The sequence below is a fragment of the Bufo bufo genome, chromosome 1 (genome assembly GCF_905171765.1).
Source record: "Bufo bufo chromosome 1, aBufBuf1.1, whole genome shotgun sequence".
NCBI lineage: Eukaryota > Metazoa > Chordata > Amphibia > Anura > Bufonidae > Bufo > Bufo bufo.
This window is the reverse complement of record NC_053389.1, coordinates 9,110,813-9,130,325: the sequence shown is the minus strand read 5'-3', so window position 1 is coordinate 9,130,325 and position 19,513 is coordinate 9,110,813. Positions and strand designations below refer to the sequence as shown.

Genomic DNA, 19,513 nt, shown 5'->3' with positions numbered 1-19,513 from the left:
CTGGTACCATGGCAACAGTAGAAGGGTCAGGAGGCCCCACAAAAAGTCCTCCTTTAACCTTGATCTGGCCCTTAATAATGATTACTTCCATTTCCAGATCTCAGCTTGCTGTTATTGAATGGAAACATTTACATCCAAAGGCTAACAACCCGTCATGTTCATGGCCGTTAGGCACGGGTGCACAGTTTGAGGCTGGTTTCAGTAATACGATCACATTGTATGTTCTAGGTTGTTGCTGCAAGTAGTAGATCTTCATAGGAAAGAGGAGATGTTTGATGCTTTACAGAATTGAGTTGCTGGTGATGAATGCTCTGTTCTGGAGCGCTCCAGAAATGGAGGGAGTGAAATGCACAATCAGAATTTAGAATTATGGCAAACATTACAAACAGCTCCACCCAGTGGAATGGTCAGGTACTGCACCTGTAATCAGCACATTCTGTAGAGAGCAGAGCACCATCTAGTGGTGGAACAAAGTAATGCACTGCCAGACATCTCCCCAGATCTAAGCTTTCCAGAGCCCTGTGAGTATGATATGGTGAGATGTTGGGTATCGCTGTACCCTCGCCTACACTGAGCTGATTTCACCATGATATGCCCGTATTTCCGTTCCTTTATGAGCCGCACGTACAAACGCTGCACTCAGTGCTTTTTATTAAAACACAAAGGGATTTATTTTGCTGACTGTGGTGACGGCAGTGACTCATGGAACAGACCAAGTTCTAGATTGGTTCTAAGCTAAATCCCGCTGTCAGGTTTTGTTTGGGATCTTATATAGCAGGGCTGGCCAACCTGCAGCTCTCCAGCTGTTGTAAAACTACAACTCCCACCATGCCCTGCTGTAGGCTGATAGCTGTAGGCAGACTGGGCATGCTGGGAGTTGTAGTTTTGCAACAGCTGGAGAGCCGCATGTTGGCCATACCTGTTATATAGTATGACATTACACAGCAGAATAATGGGGAGGATTGCGGCACTGGAAACAGTGTTGTATACCGCACCACTGCGCATCATGAAAACCCTGAAGATATCCCATGCATATGGATGTGACAGAGGGAAGCTCCCTGCTTACAATCAGAGTGTAATACCATTTTTCTCCTGTAGAGGAAATATATGGCCAGCCACAAGCCACTGTATTACCCAGAGTGTAATACCACTCTTATCCAGTAGTGGCCACTGCAGGAAAATCGTACAGCCAGAACCAGCACCTCCAGGAGAATAGCCGATCACACGATCAGCTTCACTTGTAAAAGGCTTGTCATGGTGCAATAACCGTAACAGTCCCCTTAAAACGTGCGGCACTGCAGCGGGTAAAAAAGAGAATCCGGCAAGTGTGAACTTAAAATATGCAGCATCGGGGTGTAGGCCTCGTTTTGCTCTCCTTTCTGATTCAGTTGCTCTTGTGGTTGCAGAGTGATTGGCCACAGCACAGGGTGCTCTTCCATCCCGGGATGTTGATCTGGGGGTACAGGAACTGACAGAAGGCTTGAGTAGCGCAGCCGCTCATCACCACCTCACCTGGAGAAGAACCTGGCGAGAAAATATAGGAGCGAGTGTGAGCTCTATGGTCAGAGGATCTCATGTAGAGTAGAGGCCAGGGGACAGAAAGGATGGCCAGCTCTCACCTATTAGGTCCACACACTGGGTCATCTGCCCCCGGCACCGCATTGTGCCGGACTCTTCAGGACTTGAGCGACTGTAACACTCCAAACCGTTCTCTGCTCCTGGATCCTCATCTAAGACAGGGAGATGAAGAAGAGGTTCATTTCCTTAGATATCTGAAAAGCTAAGCTGTGTTGTCAAGGTTTATGGTTTGGAGCTGGATTTCCGAGTTAGGACTCATGCACACGAACGTATTTTCTTTCCGTGTCCGTTCAATCAATGAATCCGCAAAAAAAAACTGAAGTTACTCCGTGTGCATTCCGTTTCCGTATTTCCGTTCCGCAAAAAAATAGAACATGTCCTATTATTGTCCGCATTACAGACAAGGATAGGACTGTTCTATTAGGGGCCAGCTGTTTCGTTCCACAAAATACGGAATGCACACGGATGTCATCCATATTTTTTACGGATCTGTTTTTTGCAGACCGCAAAATACATATGGTCATGTGCATGAGTCCTGATGACCCCACCCACACAGGGTGATTGACAGTAAGAGTCCTCATTATCTCCACCCACACTGGATGATTGACAGTAAGAGTCCTCATTATCTCTGCCCACACAGGGTGATTGACAGTAAGAGTCCTCATTATCTCCGCCCACACAGGGTGATTGACAGTAAGAGTCCTCATTATCTCTGCCCACACAGGGTGATTGACAGTAAGAGTCCTCATTATCTCCGCCCACACTGGATTATTGACAGTAAGAGTCCTCATTATCTCCACCCACACTGGATTATTGACAGTAAGAGTCCTCATAATCCCGCCCACACAGGGTAGTCACGAAGGTCACTGTCCGTCATCCACTTGTATTGTGGATATGAGGTCCAGACGCTCGACAAGTGGCACAGTTACTGCACAGAGGAACTGGGGGAAGGGGGGCAGTTGGATTCAGTCTGGAGCTCACTGCAATATGTAAAAGTAGATATTGTGTCATCTCCATTGCTTTACCATCTTTTGTGCTTTTGTTGTTTTTTTTATGTAGAATTGCAATTAGTTTATATTATTTTGCTGTCATAGTGAGCCAAATATTCCCTCCCAGCTGCAATGTCTGCCTCTAAATGTTCATCTTAATAGTCCCCAATGTAGCCATGAGATATGGGCGCAATATATATGGGGAACGAATATTTAGATACAAAGCTGGAGCAGCAAACTGAACCTTTGCTATAAGTGAACGCCGGCCTCGTTACTGCCACAATCCTCTTAGTGCATCTGGTCTTCAGGTGTCTGGTTTACTGTTGTTGATGGAGAGGAACAACAGCCAGTTTAGAGAGAGCAGCATGGAGAGCAGATAGACTGAGAGATCTCAGAAGACAGAAGTGTGCCTGACTGTGCAGACATTACAGCACCGCCCAGACAGCTCCTGTATGAGAAGGGAAAGCTCAGCTGCTGCATTACCCCTACAGCACAGCCCAGACAGCTCCTGTATGAGAAGGGAAAGCTCAGCTGCTGCATTACCTCTACAACACAGCCCAGACAGCTCCTGTATGAGAAGGGAAAGCTCAGCTGCTGCATTAACCCTACAGCACAGCCCAGATAGATCCTGTATGAGAAGAGAAAGCTCAGCTGCTGCATTAGCCATACAGCACAGACAGCTCCTGTATGAGAAGGGAAAGCTCAGCTGCTGCATTACCACTACAGGACAGCTCCTGTATGAGAAGAGAAAGCTCAGCTGCTGCATTACCTCTACATCACATCCCAGACAGCTCCTGTATGAGAAGAGAAAGCTCTGCTGTTGCATTACCCCTACAGCACACCCCAGACAGCTCCTGTATGAGAAGAGAAAGCTCAGCTGCTGCATTACCTCTACAGCACAGCCCAGACAGCTTCTGTATGAGAAGTGAAGGCTCAGCTGCTGCAATACCCCTACAGCACAGCCCAGATAGATCCTGTATGAGAAGAGAAAGCTCAGCTGCTGCATTAACCCTACAGCACAGCCCAGACAGCTCCTGTATGAGAAGAGAAAGCTCAGCTGCTGCATTACCTCTACAGCACAGCCCAGACAGCTCCTGTATGAGAAGAGAAGGCTCAGCTGCTGCATTACCCCTACAGCACAGCCCAGACAGCTACTGTATGAGAAGGGAAAGCTCAGCTGCTGCATTACCTCTACAGCATAGCCCAGACAGCTCCTGTATGAGAGGGGAAAGCTCAGCTGCTGCATTAACCCTACAGCACAGCCCAGATAGATCCTGTATGAGAAGAGAAAGCTCAGCTGCTGCATTAGCCATACAGCACAGACAGCTCCTGTATGAGAAGGGAAAGCTCAGCTGCTGCATTAACACTACAGGACAGCTCCTGTATGAGAAGAGAAAGCTCAGCTGCTGCATTACCTCTACAGCACATCCCAGACAGCTCCTGTATGAGAAGAGAAAGCTCTGCTGTTGCATTACCCCTACAGCACACCCCAGACAGCTCCTGTATGAGAAGAGAAAGCTCAGCTGCTGCATTACCTCTACAGCACAGCCCAGACAGCTTCTGTATGAGAAGTGAAGGCTCAGCTGCTGCATTACCCCTACAGCACAGCCCAGATAGATCCTGTATGAGAAGAGAAAGCTCAGCTGCTGCATTAACCCTACAGCACAGCCCAGACAGCTCCTGTATGAGAAGAGAAAGCTCAGCTGCTGCATTACCTCTACAGCACAGCCCAGACAGCTCCTGTATGAGAAGGGAAAGCTCAGCTGCTGCATTACCTCTACAGCATAGCCCAGACAGCTCCTGTATGAGAAGGGAAAGCTCAGCTGCTGCATTACCTCTACAGCACAGCCCAGACAGCTCCTGTATGAGAAGGGAAAGCTCAGCTGCTGCATTACCCCTACAGCACAGCCCAGACAGCTCCTGTATGAGAAGGGAAAGCTCAGCTGCTGCATTACCTCTACAGCACGGCCCAGACAGCTCCTGTATGAGAAGAAAAAGCTCTGCTGCTGCATTACCCCTACAGCACAGCCCAGATAGATCCTGTATGAGAAGAGAAGGCTCAGCTGCTGCATTAACCCTATGGCACAGCCCAGACAGCTCCTGTATGAGACGGGAAAGCTCAGCTGCTGCATTACCTCTACAGCACAGCCCAGACAGCTCCTGTATGAGAAGGGAAAGCTCAGCTGCTGCATTAACCCTACGGCACAGCCTAGACAGCTCCTGTAGGAGAAGGGAAAGCTCAGCTGCTGCATTAGCCATACAGCCAAGCCTGAATCCAAGGAGGATTTTGTCCCCAACTCCACTACCATCCAAGCTTCTGAATGCTGCAGCCCCCAGCTGGTTCCCAGGCAGTACAGGCGTAATTGCACCAATGTTTTCTGCAACTGGGCCCCAACGTTCAGACTGGGTTATTTAATAGACAGTAGGGTATAGTAAGCTGAGTGCTAGGAGTAGATAGCTGGGAAGTGCATAATATCTTTATCTTCCAAAGGATAGTGTGTGTGATCACCATCACTGCTTACTGTTATAAGGTAACTGTCCATAGAATTTAAAGGGGTTTAATGCCAGGAACCTCATATAGGTCATACATACCCCGCTCCCTGGCACCCGCTTTGCACGGCTGCAGCTGCATCTCCCCGCGATGGGGACGAGCCTCCCTAGCATCAAGGGTGATGGAGAGGCAGCGGCAGCAGTGCGGGATCCGGAGTGATGCAGTTTCCGGAAGCAGGGTAAGTATAATCTATATGAGGGGCCCGGGCATTGGGGGGGGGGGGGGACATTATAGGGGCTGGATAACCCGTTTAACTGTCCATATAAGGTAACTGTCCATGTATGGACTCTAATTACTGGCGCTTCCCCGGGGAAGTTGGTCCTCAGAGCGGGATTCAGAAGGGACTGAGAGGTTAGGTGTAGGGTTAATGACTGGTCCCACAGTGGCCCCCAAGGTACACATGTAATGTGGCGAGTGACGGGCGGCTTACAGTGACATCGGTCATCCATAGGCTTTCATGGCGTCTGTACGTATACTGGATGGAGTGTAATCTACTACACTATGCTGCAGACCGGCCAGACGGAGGCTGAAAGGACACTCTTTTGGCCTCCATCTGATAATAGAGCCCTATGGACACATCTAGCACGTAGGTCAGGAGCTTACACCTAAAACATACAGAAATTTTTTTAATGTGAACAGGGCCTTACCTGTGAAGTGTCCGGTGTTGCACTGGCTGCCATTACAGCAGTGATGGCGGGAGGCATACGATAGCAGTTTCTGCCCATTGCTGAATGCAGAGAGCCCGGGACACGTGGACGCGTTACTGCAGCTTTTCATCATAGTGTGAAAAGTGTCTGGTGAAGAAACAAAACAGAAAAAGTAATTCCAAAGATTACATCATACCTGGGAATAGCTGCAGCCACGCAGTTATCACATCTCACCAGCAGGCGGCGCTGCCTTACAGATCATTGCTGGAGGAGGTTTTATATGGAAATCATCATGTCAAGAGCAGTATTTACATGGAGGGTGAATCTCGACCTCTCTGTTCCCGAGCCTGAAGATTTACCTGTCAAATCATCGTGCGAAACGACATCTCCCCGCGCTCCTTTCATCGCCATTACCTTCATTTTAATTGTTTTGCCTGAATGGCAATAGGTTATTAAGGGGCATTATACAATCCTCGAGGCCATCTTCATCTGTCAGGGCTAATGCTCCAACACTCTAGATGAGACGAGTGTGTCATTAAGCGCAATTTAGACTTCTAGGGAGCAGGACGTAACATGGAGGCCGGAGTGCATCCGCAGCGAGCAGTCTGTAGAGCACCCCACTGAGGACGTGGGCTGTGTGTGGACTGCAGAATACGTGTGCACAGCTTGTATGTGGACTGCAGGACACGTGTGCACAGCTTGTATGTGGACTGCAGGACACGTGTGCACAGCTTGTATGTGGACTGCAGGACACGTGTGCACAGCTTGTATGTGGACTGCAGGACACATGTGTACAGCTTATCTGTGGACTGCAGGACACGTGTGCACAGCTTGTGTGTGGACTGCAGGACACGTGTGCACAGCTTGTATGTGGACTGCAGGACACGTGTGCACAGCTTGTATGTGGACTGCAGGACACGTGTGTACAGCTTATCTGTGGACTGCAGGACACGTGTGCACAGCTTGTGTGTGGACTGCAGGACACGTGTGCACAGCTTGTGTGTGGACTGCAGAATACGTGTGCACAGCTTGTGTGTGGACTGCAGGACACGTGTGCACAGCTTGTATGTGGACTGCAGGACACGTGTGCACAGCTTGTATGTGGACTGCAGGACACGTGTGCACAGCTTGTGTGTGGACTGCAGGACACGTGTGCACAGCTTGTATGTGGACTGCAGGACACGTGTGCACAGCTTGTATGTGGACTGCAGGACACGTGTGCACAGCTTGTATGTGGACTACAGGACACGTGTGCACAGCTTGTGTGTGGACTGCAGGACACGTGTGCACAGCTTGTGTGTGGACTGCAGGACACGTGTGCACAGCTTGTATGTGGACTGCAGGACACGTGTGCACAGCTTGTATGTGGACTGCAGGACACGTGTGCACAGCTTGTATGTGGACTGCAGGACACGTGTGCACAGCTTGTATGTGGACTGCAGGACACGTGTGCGCAGGTTGTATGTGGACTGCAGGACACGTGTGCGCAGGTTGTGCTCTAGGGGCACTGTGGATAGTAGTGTTATGTGGGTACTGGGGCTGCTGGTACTGTTATAGGGCACTGTGGATAGTAGTGTTATGTGGGTACTTGTCACGCCGGGGAGGTGTCAAAGGGTAAAAAGAGGGATCAGCCTGGCCAAAAAGAGTAATAAGGGAGCAGGTCACCTCCTATAGCGTCCCTAATCCTCTCCCTGACTCCTCACCGTATGAGCGGACCCCGATGGTAGTACGGATCATACTCTGGATTCCTAGAGACCCTAAGTCGCCCTGGAAATCCCTCACCAAGGAGCCGGGAAGAGACAACCTGTTCATCCCAGTCATGGAGGAACAGGAGTCTCTATCTGAGGCCAGGCTGCAAGGAGAGAGGAACACATACAGCTATAAGGAGATGGCAGGTAAGTGAAACCAGTAACACACTTACCTGCCACAGACACACTGACTAGAACCCGTGCACAAGTGCTGGTGTCCCCACCAACATTAGAGAACACAGCACAAACCACAACCACACAGGAACCCAGGACACCATAGCTGCAATAAACATGAGACAGGGGAATGTCTAGCAAACATGACACCAAACACCACCAGCCATGTAACACCACACAAGACATACAACACCCTGAACATAACCCACTCAAATAGGGACAGGAAGGGAAGGAGACACCGGGATGACATCTATGACCACAAGGGTGGCCCTCACTGGACAGATGGAACACCCTGGACTAGAGCAGAGCTCCAGCACCAACAACAGCTGAAGTACAACTGACTCCAGCCAGGAAACCACAGAAGATAAAAGCCAAGTGACCACAGCCAGTCAGGGAGTTAACCCTTACAGCACCAGACAGAGGGAGGCTACAACTCAAAGGGGAAGTGCACACACAAGCATACCAAACACGTTACCACCGGCAACAGCATGCGTGGCAACCATGTCACGGCAATCACCCAGAAGGCCGAGACACTGCCACCGCATGCTCTCACAGCAACACGTTGCAGCGGGCAACCGCAAGTGTGGCAACAGTGTCACAGCGTACACCATAGGCCGTGACAGTACTATGGCTGGTACTGTTATGGGGCACTGTGGATAGTAGTGTTATGTGGTTACTGAGGCTGGTGGTGTTATGGGGCACTGTAGATAGTACTGTCATGTGGGCACTGTGACTGTTAGCGTTATGTGGGCACTGTGGATAGCAGTGTTATGTGGGCACCGTGTCCGGTAGTGTTACGGGGCACTGTAGATAGTAGAGTCATGTGGGCACTGTGACTGTTAGTGTTATGTGGGCACTGTAGATAGTAGTGTTATGTGGGCACTGTGGATAAAAGTGTTATGTGGGCACTGAGGATAATGGTATTATGTTGGTACTGTGGTTGGTAGTGTTATGTGGGTATTGTGGCTGGTAGTGTTATGGGGCACTGTGGATTGTAGTGTTATGGGGCACTGTGGATTGTAGTGTTATGGGGCACTGTGGATTGTAGTGTTATGGGGCACTGTGGATTGTAGTGTTATGGGGCACTGTGGATTGTAGTGTTATGTGGGTACTGTGGATAGTAGTGTTATGTGGGCACTGAGGCTGGTGGTGTTATGTGGGCACTGTGGATAGTAGTGTTATGTTGGCACTGTAGCTGATACTGTTATGAGGCACTGAGGATAATGGTATTATGTGGGTATTGTGGCTGGTAGTGTTATGTGGGTATTGTGGCTGGTAGTGTTATGGGGCACCGTGGATTGTAGTGTTATGTGGGTACTGTGGTTAGAAGTGTTATGGGGTACTGTGGATAATAGTAATTATTTGCGTTCTGTGGCTAGTAGTGCTATGGGGCACTGTTGATAGTAGTGTTATGTGGGTACTGTGGCTATGTCAGGAGACACCTGGTGATCATATGATTGCTGGGTCCAATGTTGGCAGCAGAACTGCTGCTTCTACTATTTATTATATCTTCGTCTTTCGATCTCCAACTGGATTGCCGGTGCAGGAACTTTAGATCCGGTCCGTACATTTACAATAGGGTGAGTTTCGCACATGGACGGCGCATGGTCACAGTTAACCTGAGGAGGTTCGGTCTGCTCCACTGTGCTATAAGGGCATTTTATAAGAAATAATTGGCACTTGGCATAAATAAGTACTGATTGGTTCCTTTCCCTTTAATTATTATATTACCCTCCATATTCCTTGTAATGTAGTGAGTTAGGGAGACTTGACATATACAAAGCTGTGGTTCTGTGTCAGATGACCACCAGGCCACATTCCATAGGGGTAACTCACAGGACATGAGTAGAGCACCCTGGACATCCTTAGGAGGAGGGGCTGAGAGTTATTAACCTTTGTGCACAAAGACAAAGAACTCTGCTCTGCTGAGAACATCATCCAGGTAGGATGTTGGAGGTTGCTATCTCTCTCTTGTATTACCATGGGGTGTTGGCCATGTGCCACATTTCATTGCAGGTATGATTATTATTTACCTTTACTATTCTGCATGTGATTTGTCTGTTTATCCTTATTAATCACACTTAGTAAATATTTTTAGCACTTAGCCTGCGTAAGCCTATTTATTCTCAAATCTTCGAATTCACGGTAAAACATCTGCTGACATGTTTGTTTTGGTTCCTTATGAAATCACAATTCTGGAACATCTTTTCTTGTGTCTTTCCTTTGTTATTCCTTCTGCAAATTTATATAGAACTTTTTTTGTCGGTGTTACCAGTTGGCGGTGTGTCCCTCCACACTCTGATAGTGTCCAATCGATGCTGACAATAGGGTGAGGCACACCCCTTTGAGAAGGTCAATAGTAACACCAAGCATACATTTCTAAAAGGAATAACAGGAACGTCGCAATACAGAATCATGAGAAAAGATATTCCAAAATTCATTGTGAATTCATGTACTGTATTTACTAAAACAGACACTTCAGGAGAAGTGACATGTCCCATTAAGTTGGTTCTACCACTCTACATAGTCCTACCTTTGCTCAAAGCGACAGTGATGGAGACCTCAACACAAGATTGATGAGAGGATCCACATCTCAGACTCGGAAGATCGCTGCCACCACAAGCCAAAGGCTGTCCATGGCATGCCAAGCACTCAGTATGGGAGTGCTCCCCAAGATCTGAAATGGAGAGGGTAAAGAACATGGTTAAGACAATCGTTTAGTAAAAGGGATGATAGGGTCACAGAACCTTCCTGAAGACCTTCTCATTGATGTCCTCTGTAGATGTAGGTAAGGATACATGGACATAGATGTGTCCAAAGACTTTGTTCTCTGTAGCTCATCCACTAACCTGGTGCCAAGTCCCGGTTACACAGGTCGTTGTCACAGCAGAGAGTGGTCTGGCTGGTGTCGATGTATTTGAGGGAGCCTGTGTGGGTTTGGTTGCAGGATTCTCCAGAAGAACATCCCTTGGTTAGGATACCTCCATGCAACAAACCTAAGAATGGAAGTAATTTATTGCAGTTCCTCTTATAACATAAAATCTGATCCTTCCACTAATCTTTCATGTCATGGAGAGGGTGGAGCAGATGTTCTTGTAGGAGCAAACATAAGACATGAACATCTATAATCTAAGATGGTGAATATTGATCTACCAGAACTAAATTATTGATGTTTTCTCGATCTCCTCATGAAGGGTGTTCAGTTCAGGTTATTAAGTTGACCTTATGGAGAATATATGGTACGCTCAAGTATCGGGTGATACCTTTTATAGAAACACTATGATAGCAGCACTGCAGGAACAGTGAGGTCAGATCTTGACCGTTTTTCACTCCCAGACTCATCTCACTATTTATTGGTGCACTCCATCGATGATGTCCTCTGCATTATCCCGATTTTAGGAGCTAAAGAAGAGCAAAGATAAACTTTAAGGTTGGTGAAAGAACATGAACTCACCACTATATGTGATGAGAAAGGAGTTGCAGTGCTGCTGGGTGCTGTCACAAGTCTTCACCACCTGTTCTTGAGGCGCACGATCCGGAAAACCCTTGAAGTGGTAGCACTGGAGGCCGACAGCTGAATGGAGAGGAGGCAACGAAAAGAGAGCGATGAGGAAGAGCAACAGCAGCCATAGCCGTATATATGGTCATTTGGAAAATAATATTACAGTAATTACATACTTGTACATAGGAGCAGTATAATAGTACTTATATTCTTGTACACAGGAGGCAGTATTATAGTAGTTATATTCTTGTACATAGGAGCAGTATTATAGTAGTTATATTCTTGTACATAGGAGCAGTATTATAGTAGTTATATTCTTGTACATAGGAGAAGTATTATAGTAGTTATATTCTTGTACATAGGAGCAGTATTATAGTAGTTATATTCCTGTACATAGGAACAGTATTATAGTAGTTATATTCTTGTACATAGGAGCAGTATTATAGTAGTTATATTCTTGTACATAGGAGCAGTATTATAGTAGTTATATTCTTGTACATAGGAGCAGTATTATAGTAGTTATATTCTTGTACATAGGAGCAGTATTATAGTAGTTATATTCTTGTACATAGGAGCAGTATTATAGTAGTTATATTCTTGTACATAGGAGCAGTATTATAGTAGTTATATTCTTGTACATAGGAGCAGTATTATAGTAGTTATATTCTTGTACATAGGAGCAGTATTATAGTAGTTATATTCTTGTACATAGGAGCAGTATTATAGTAGTTATATTCTTGTACATAGGAGCAGTATTATAGTAGTTATATTCTTGTACATAGGAGCAGTATTATAGTAGTTATATTCTTGTACATAGGAGCAGTATTATAGTAGTTATATTCTTGTACATAGGAGCAGTATTATAGTAGTTATATTCCTGTACATAGGAGCAGTATTATAGTAGTTATATTCTTGTATATAGGAGCAGTATTATAGTAGTTATATTCTTGTACACAGGAGCAGTATTATAGTAGTTATATTCTTGTACATAGGAGGCAGTATTATAGTAGTTATATTCTTGTACATAGGAGCAGTATTATAGTAGTTATATTCTTGTACATAGGAGCAGTATTATAGTAGTTATATTCTTGTACATAGGAGCAGTATTATAGTAGTTATATTCTTGTACATAGGAGCAGTATTATAGTAGTTATATTCTTGTACATAGGAGCAGTATTATAGTAGTTATATTCTTGTACATAGGAGCAGTATTATAGTAGTTATATTCTTGTACATAGGAGCAGTATTATAGTAGTTATATTCTTGTACATAGGAGCAGTATTATAGTAGTTATATTCTTGTACATAGGAGCAGTATTATAGTAGTTATATTCTTGTACATAGGAGCAGTATTATAGTAGTTATATTCCTGTACATAGGAGCAGTATTATAGTAGTTATATTCTTGTATATAGGAGCAGTATTATAGTAGTTATATTCTTGTACACAGGAGCAGTATTATAGTAGTTATATTCTTGTACATAGGAGCAGTATTATAGTAGTTATATTCTTGTACATAGGAGCAGTATTATAGTAGTTATATTCTTGTACATAGGAGCAGTATTATAGTAGTTATATTCTTGTACATAGGAGCAGTATTATAGTAGTTATATTCTTGTACATAGGAGCAGTATTATAGTAGTTATATTCTTGTATATAGAAGCAGTATTATAGTAGTTATATTCTTGTACATAGGAGGCAGTATTATTATAGTTATATTCTTGTACATAGGAGCAGTATTATAGTAGTTATATTCTTGTACATAGGAGCAGTATTATAGTAGTTATATTCTTGTACATAGGAGCAGTATTATAGTAGTTATATTCTTGTATATAGAAGCAGTATTATAGTAGTTATATTCTTGTACATAGGAGGCAGTATTATTATAGTTATATTCTTGTACATAGGAGCAGTATTATAGTAGTTATATTCTTGTACATAGGAGCAGTATTATAGTAGTTATATTCTTGTACATAGGAGCAGTATTATAGTAGTTATATTCTTGTACATAGGAGCAGTATTATAGTAGTTATATTCTTGTACATAGGAGCAGTATTATAGTAGTTATATTCTTGTACATAGGAGCAGTATTATAGTAGTTATATTCTTGTACATAGGAGCAGTATTATAGTAGTTATATTCTTGTACATAGGAGCAGTATTATAGTAGTTATATTCTTGTACATAGGAGCAGTATTATAGTAGTTATATTCTTGTACATAGGAGCAGTATTATAGTAGTTATATTCTTATACATAGGAGCAGTATTATAGTAGTTATATTCTTGTATATATGGAACAGTATTATAGTAGTTATATTCTTGTATATAGAAGCAGTATTATAGTAGTTATATTCTTGTATATAGAAGCAGTATTATAGTAGTTATATTCTTGTACATAGGAGGCAGTATTATAGTAGTTATATTCTTGTACATAGGAGGCAGTATTATTATAGTTATATTCTTGTACATAGGAGCAGTATTATAGTAGTTATATTCTTGTACATAGGAGCAGTATTATAGTAGTTATATTCTTGTACATAGGAGCAGTATTATAGTAGTTATATTCTTGTACATAGGAGCAGTATTATAGTAGTTATATTCTTGTACATAGGAGCAGTATTATAGTAGTTATATTCTTGTACATAGGAGCAGTATTATAGTAGTTATATTCTTGTACATAGGAGCAGTATTATAGTAGTTATATTCTTGTACATAGGAGCAGTATTATAGTAGTTATATTCTTGTACATAGGAGCAGTATTATAGTAGTTATATTCCTGTACATAGGAGCAGTATTATAGTAGTTATATTCTTGTATATAGGAGCAGTATTATAGTAGTTATATTCTTGTACACAGGAGCAGTATTATAGTAGTTATATTCTTGTACATAGGAGGCAGTATTATAGTAGTTATATTCTTGTACATAGGAGCAGTATTATAGTAGTTATATTCTTGTACATAGGAGCAGTATTATAGTAGTTATATTCTTGTACATAGGAGCAGTATTATAGTAGTTATATTCTTGTACATAGGAGCAGTATTATAGTAGTTATATTCTTGTACATAGGAGCAGTATTATAGTAGTTATATTCTTGTACATAGGAGCAGTATTATAGTAGTTATATTCTTGTACATAGGAGCAGTATTATAGTAGTTATATTCTTGTACATAGGAGCAGTATTATAGTAGTTATATTCTTGTACATAGGAGCAGTATTATAGTAGTTATATTCTTGTACATAGGAGCAGTATTATAGTAGTTATATTCCTGTACATAGGAGCAGTATTATAGTAGTTATATTCTTGTATATAGGAGCAGTATTATAGTAGTTATATTCTTGTACACAGGAGCAGTATTATAGTAGTTATATTCTTGTACATAGGAGCAGTATTATAGTAGTTATATTCTTGTACATAGGAGCAGTATTATAGTAGTTATATTCTTGTACATAGGAGCAGTATTATAGTAGTTATATTCTTGTACATAGGAGCAGTATTATAGTAGTTATATTCTTGTACATAGGAGCAGTATTATAGTAGTTATATTCTTGTATATAGAAGCAGTATTATAGTAGTTATATTCTTGTACATAGGAGGCAGTATTATTATAGTTATATTCTTGTACATAGGAGCAGTATTATAGTAGTTATATTCTTGTACATAGGAGCAGTATTATAGTAGTTATATTCTTGTACATAGGAGCAGTATTATAGTAGTTATATTCTTGTATATAGAAGCAGTATTATAGTAGTTATATTCTTGTACATAGGAGGCAGTATTATTATAGTTATATTCTTGTACATAGGAGCAGTATTATAGTAGTTATATTCTTGTACATAGGAGCAGTATTATAGTAGTTATATTCTTGTACATAGGAGCAGTATTATAGTAGTTATATTCTTGTACATAGGAGCAGTATTATAGTAGTTATATTCTTGTACATAGGAGCAGTATTATAGTAGTTATATTCTTGTACATAGGAGCAGTATTATAGTAGTTATATTCTTGTACATAGGAGCAGTATTATAGTAGTTATATTCTTGTACATAGGAGCAGTATTATAGTAGTTATATTCTTGTACATAGGAGCAGTATTATAGTAGTTATATTCTTGTACATAGGAGCAGTATTATAGTAGTTATATTCTTATACATAGGAGCAGTATTATAGTAGTTATATTCTTGTATATATGGAACAGTATTATAGTAGTTATATTCTTGTATATAGAAGCAGTATTATAGTAGTTATATTCTTGTATATAGAAGCAGTATTATAGTAGTTATATTCTTGTACATAGGAGGCAGTATTATAGTAGTTATATTCTTGTACATAGGAGGCAGTATTATTATAGTTATATTCTTGTACATAGGAGCAGTATTATAGTAGTTATATTCTTGTACATAGGAGCAGTATTATAGTAGTTATATTCTTGTACATAGGAGCAGTATTATAGTAGTTATATTTTTGTACATAGGAGCAGTATTATAGTAGTTATATTCTTGTACATAGGAGGCAGTATTATAGTAGTTATATTCTTGTACATAGGAGCAGTATTATAGTAGTTATATTCTTGTACATAGGAGCAGTATTATTATAGTTATATTCTTGTACATAGGAGCAGTATTATAGTAGTTATATTCTTGTACATAGGAGCAGTATTATAGTAGTTATATTCTTGTACATAGGAGCAGTATTATAGTAGTTATATTCTTGTCCATAGGAGGCAGTATTATTATAGTTATATTCTTGTACATAGGAGCAGTATTATAGTAGTTATATTCTTGTACATAGGAGCAGTATTATAGTAGTTATATTCTTGTCCATAGGAGGCAGTATTATTATAGTTATATTCTTGTACATAGGAGCAGTATTATAGTAGTTATATTCTTGTACATAGGAGCAGTATTATAGTAGTTATATTCTTGTACATAGGAGCGGTATTATAGTAGTTATATTCTTGTACATAGGAGCAGTATTATAGTAGTTATATTCTTGTACATAGGAGCAGTATTATAGTAGTTATATTCTTGTACATAGGAGCAGTATTATAGTAGTTATATTCTTGTACATAGGAGCAGTATTATAGTAGTTATATTCTTGTCCATAGGAGGCAGTATTATTATAGTTATATTCTTGTACATAGGAGCAGTATTATAGTAGTTATATTCTTGTACATAGGAGCAGTATTATAGTAGTTATATTCTTGTACATAGGAGCAGTATTATAGTAGTTATATTCTTGTACATAGGAGGCAGTATTATTATAGTTATATTCTTGTACATAGTAGCAGTATTATAGTAGTTATATTCTTGTACATAGGAGCAGTATTATAGTAGTTATATTCTTGTACATAGGAGCAGTATTATAGTAGTTATATTCTTGTCCATAGGGGACAGTAGTAGTATACTAGTTTTATTTTTCAGCGGATTTTGGTTTATACAGTTGCAAGCAATTTTCCAAGCCATCAATCTGCTCAGTCATCAGCTTTGTATCTCATACTGAATATATACAGTATTTGTGTTTTCTCAATGTCACTTTCATATTGAAAATTCATGGGTTGAGAAGTAAGGTGTAAAAGGGTCATCCTCCCATTCTAGCGAGCTCATGCTCCGCATCCCCGGAGACTGGAGTCCGGCGCAGACTCTCATTCTCCTCTCTTCAGCAGTATTATTACGTCTTCAGTGCAAGTTTTAGTCATATTTGTAGCTGTGAATCTTGTGGTGATAAACCCAGTTTTCTAGATCTTCGCTGTGTCACACGTGTCTCTTAAAGTGAACCCATCATCATGACATAAAACTGCAGCATGGGCTTAAGACACCACATAAACCGTACACGGCAAGTCTAGAGCGGAGCTCAGTATTATCCTCACACTGTAATTATAATGCACAGGGAACTTCACGCCTTGTGTTCATAAAACCTGTAAAATATAATCCCAGAGATGGAGACGAAGGTCCGTGGCCTCCACGCAAAATCTGTAGCACACTCCCTCGCCGTCAGGTGCCTTGTATCAGCTGGCCTCTTATGAGGCAGCCAAGGTACCACAGCCAAGATGCAACGGTAACGCATCCCGCTGTGCATGTGTAGCCATGAAATAGCGCCCCCTGTGGTCAGGTAATGTGAACACTGCAATACCAAGCACAGCCACAAGAGCTGATCCATTTTTACTAATTTCATATATGTCCACCAGCCATCAGTTGTGGACTTCCCTCATCAGCGGTTGGAAAGGGCCTCTTTAATGTATACCATGCACAGGCCACACCTTGTATAGTGGTCTCTTTTATTGTACCTCAGTCTCGTTCACATGAATGGAAACGAGCTGCCGAGAAGCCATGAGACTGATGGATGGACGGGATGTCACAGGTCGAGGAAGTAGCTGCAGCACCCGCCCAAGGGCCATAGCCTCTTCCAACAGCTGATCGGCGTGCGTGTCGGGAGTCACACCCCACTTATCAGACATCCTGAGATTGCACAACTCAGTTTATTTGTGGAGTCCTTCATCAGGTTTCTTATCATATATAAATTGTGGCTATATATGTACGTCAGACCTGGTGAACCGAAATGCGTCGTCCAATGACTAGTCCTGATTGTTCTTCTCCTGGAAGGAAGGCTGTGCTCCCTAGTAGTTTCTCCTGCTGAAGAATGGATATGTCCAGTTGAATGGATTTGCCTACATAATATTTGCAAAATTTCCCTTACCGTATTTCCAGGGTTTCACCCTATGGTTCTCATGTTATTTCTTGTCCTGGAGTTCCCCTAGGGGACACTGGGCTCCACCACTAGAACCTCGCCCTATATTTACACCCTGAGCATTGAGTGCTCAGTATAAGGGCTTCAGGATCTCCCTGCCCTCTGTTGGGATCCCCTGACTTCTCGATGGCATCATCATGGCTTCAATGACTCTATCCGTAAGAAATAACCTGAAATAACCGTTTTCATGAAAATTTAGGGACCGTCTGCAAAAATATAAGGTGAACGCAGGTAGGTGATGCGATGACTCTAATGCTGGAGCTCATAGTAGAAGAATCGCCAAGTTATCCCTGCCCTCCGCAGGTTGCCATCAATGAGCGCGATACAAGGCGACCCCGATCTATTGAATCCATCCTTGTTAAAATTAGAATAAACTGGAAACCTGCATCGCATTAATTACACATTAATATAAAAACAATGAAGCAATTTTATTAGACAAGACAAGCATACAAACACTTTAAAAATTGTACACAATGAAGAATGTGCCGGTAAAAGTGAAACCAGGCACCGACACACAGCCCACCAATGTCCACAAATAGGGGCCAGACGTGTACAGTCCGGGATAAATTTGAAGTTCAGTTTAATGCCATAAATAGAAAAAATATTATATAAATGATAACGTAGCATCAAAAAATATAGAACAATACCTGAAAAAAGTAAAGTGCAACGGTATAGACCCCGGACATTAAGAGTGGACCTATGTCAAAGAAAGACCATTGCATGCGTATTGCAGGTGGAACCCAGCTTCCTCAGGGGTCACCCCGGGTTCCACCGGCGATACGCGTGGGGCGGTCTTTCTTGGACATAGGCCCACACTTAATGTCCAGGGTCTATACCATTGCACTTTACTTTTTTCAGGTATTGTTCTATATTTCTTGATGCTATTTCTTAGCTCTCCGGCTTTTTTGTTGTTGTTTAGCATTATATTTGAACCGTATATGCACTCCTCGTTATGGGCAGTGTGCCCCCTATATCTATTAGAGGTGAGTACTTACCCAGACACAGGAGGGCGCTGGAGAGGCCGGACTGCAGGAGCAGCTTCATCATTGGATCTCTGCCGTCGGTCTGGGATGCGATGTGACAGGATCCTCCAAATGGTGCCGTATATAAACAGGTCCTGCCGCTCTGTACCTGGGAGGACCAGGGAGGGGTGGGAGCCAGGGCGATGGTTGTGTACTAGTGATACCTGCAAGTCAAGGCCTGATGTTCCCTTCAGGGGATTAACTACTTCATAGCCGATCGTAATGTTTACAATCAGTAATTAGCTGGTTCAGAGCGGTGACTAAGTGATGTATAAGTCATGGGGACACGTAGCCGTCACATCTGGGACACTCAGAAATACTAAAGTTTATTTAGGGTGGACTGCTCCACCCAAGTGCGTCCACTAAGGGGCCCAGCAGTCAACAACCTGGTTTGGTGCAATAACTTACCTATACTTACCAACTCTCCTGGAGCGTCCAGCAGACTTGTGGGAAAAGGGAAGATCTTCTGGACATTTGGAGAGGCGGCAAAGCTCCCGGCCACCAAGAAGCCGCGGCTTCAGCAGAGCAGGAGTGCAGGTGATTGGTGGACTCAAGGAGTG

The 19,513-nt window shown here is 42.6% G+C and overlaps 1 protein-coding gene across 2 annotated transcripts; it reads right to left on the bottom strand.

Moving 5' to 3' along the window:
- Window positions 1-619: 619 nt before the first annotated feature.
- On the bottom strand, window positions 620-19,036 carry LOC120991300 (urokinase plasminogen activator surface receptor-like). 2 transcript variants are annotated; one of them, XM_040420148.1, is made up of 8 exons: window positions 18,927-19,036; window positions 11,142-11,261; window positions 10,537-10,683; window positions 10,221-10,364; window positions 5,766-5,912; window positions 1,620-1,730; window positions 1,376-1,524; window positions 623-1,332 (listed from the first exon to the last, which is right to left on the bottom strand). In XM_040420148.1, exons 1-7 carry the CDS (start codon window positions 18,976-18,978, stop codon window positions 1,385-1,387), a joined length of 861 nt encoding a protein of 286 aa, XP_040276082.1. In that variant the 5' UTR covers window positions 18,979-19,036; the 3' UTR covers window positions 623-1,332; window positions 1,376-1,384. The 2 variants fall into 2 exon arrangements, with proteins under 2 accessions (XP_040276075.1, XP_040276082.1); XM_040420141.1 differs by having other exon boundaries at window positions 620-1,524.
- Window positions 19,037-19,513: the final 477 nt, after the last annotated feature.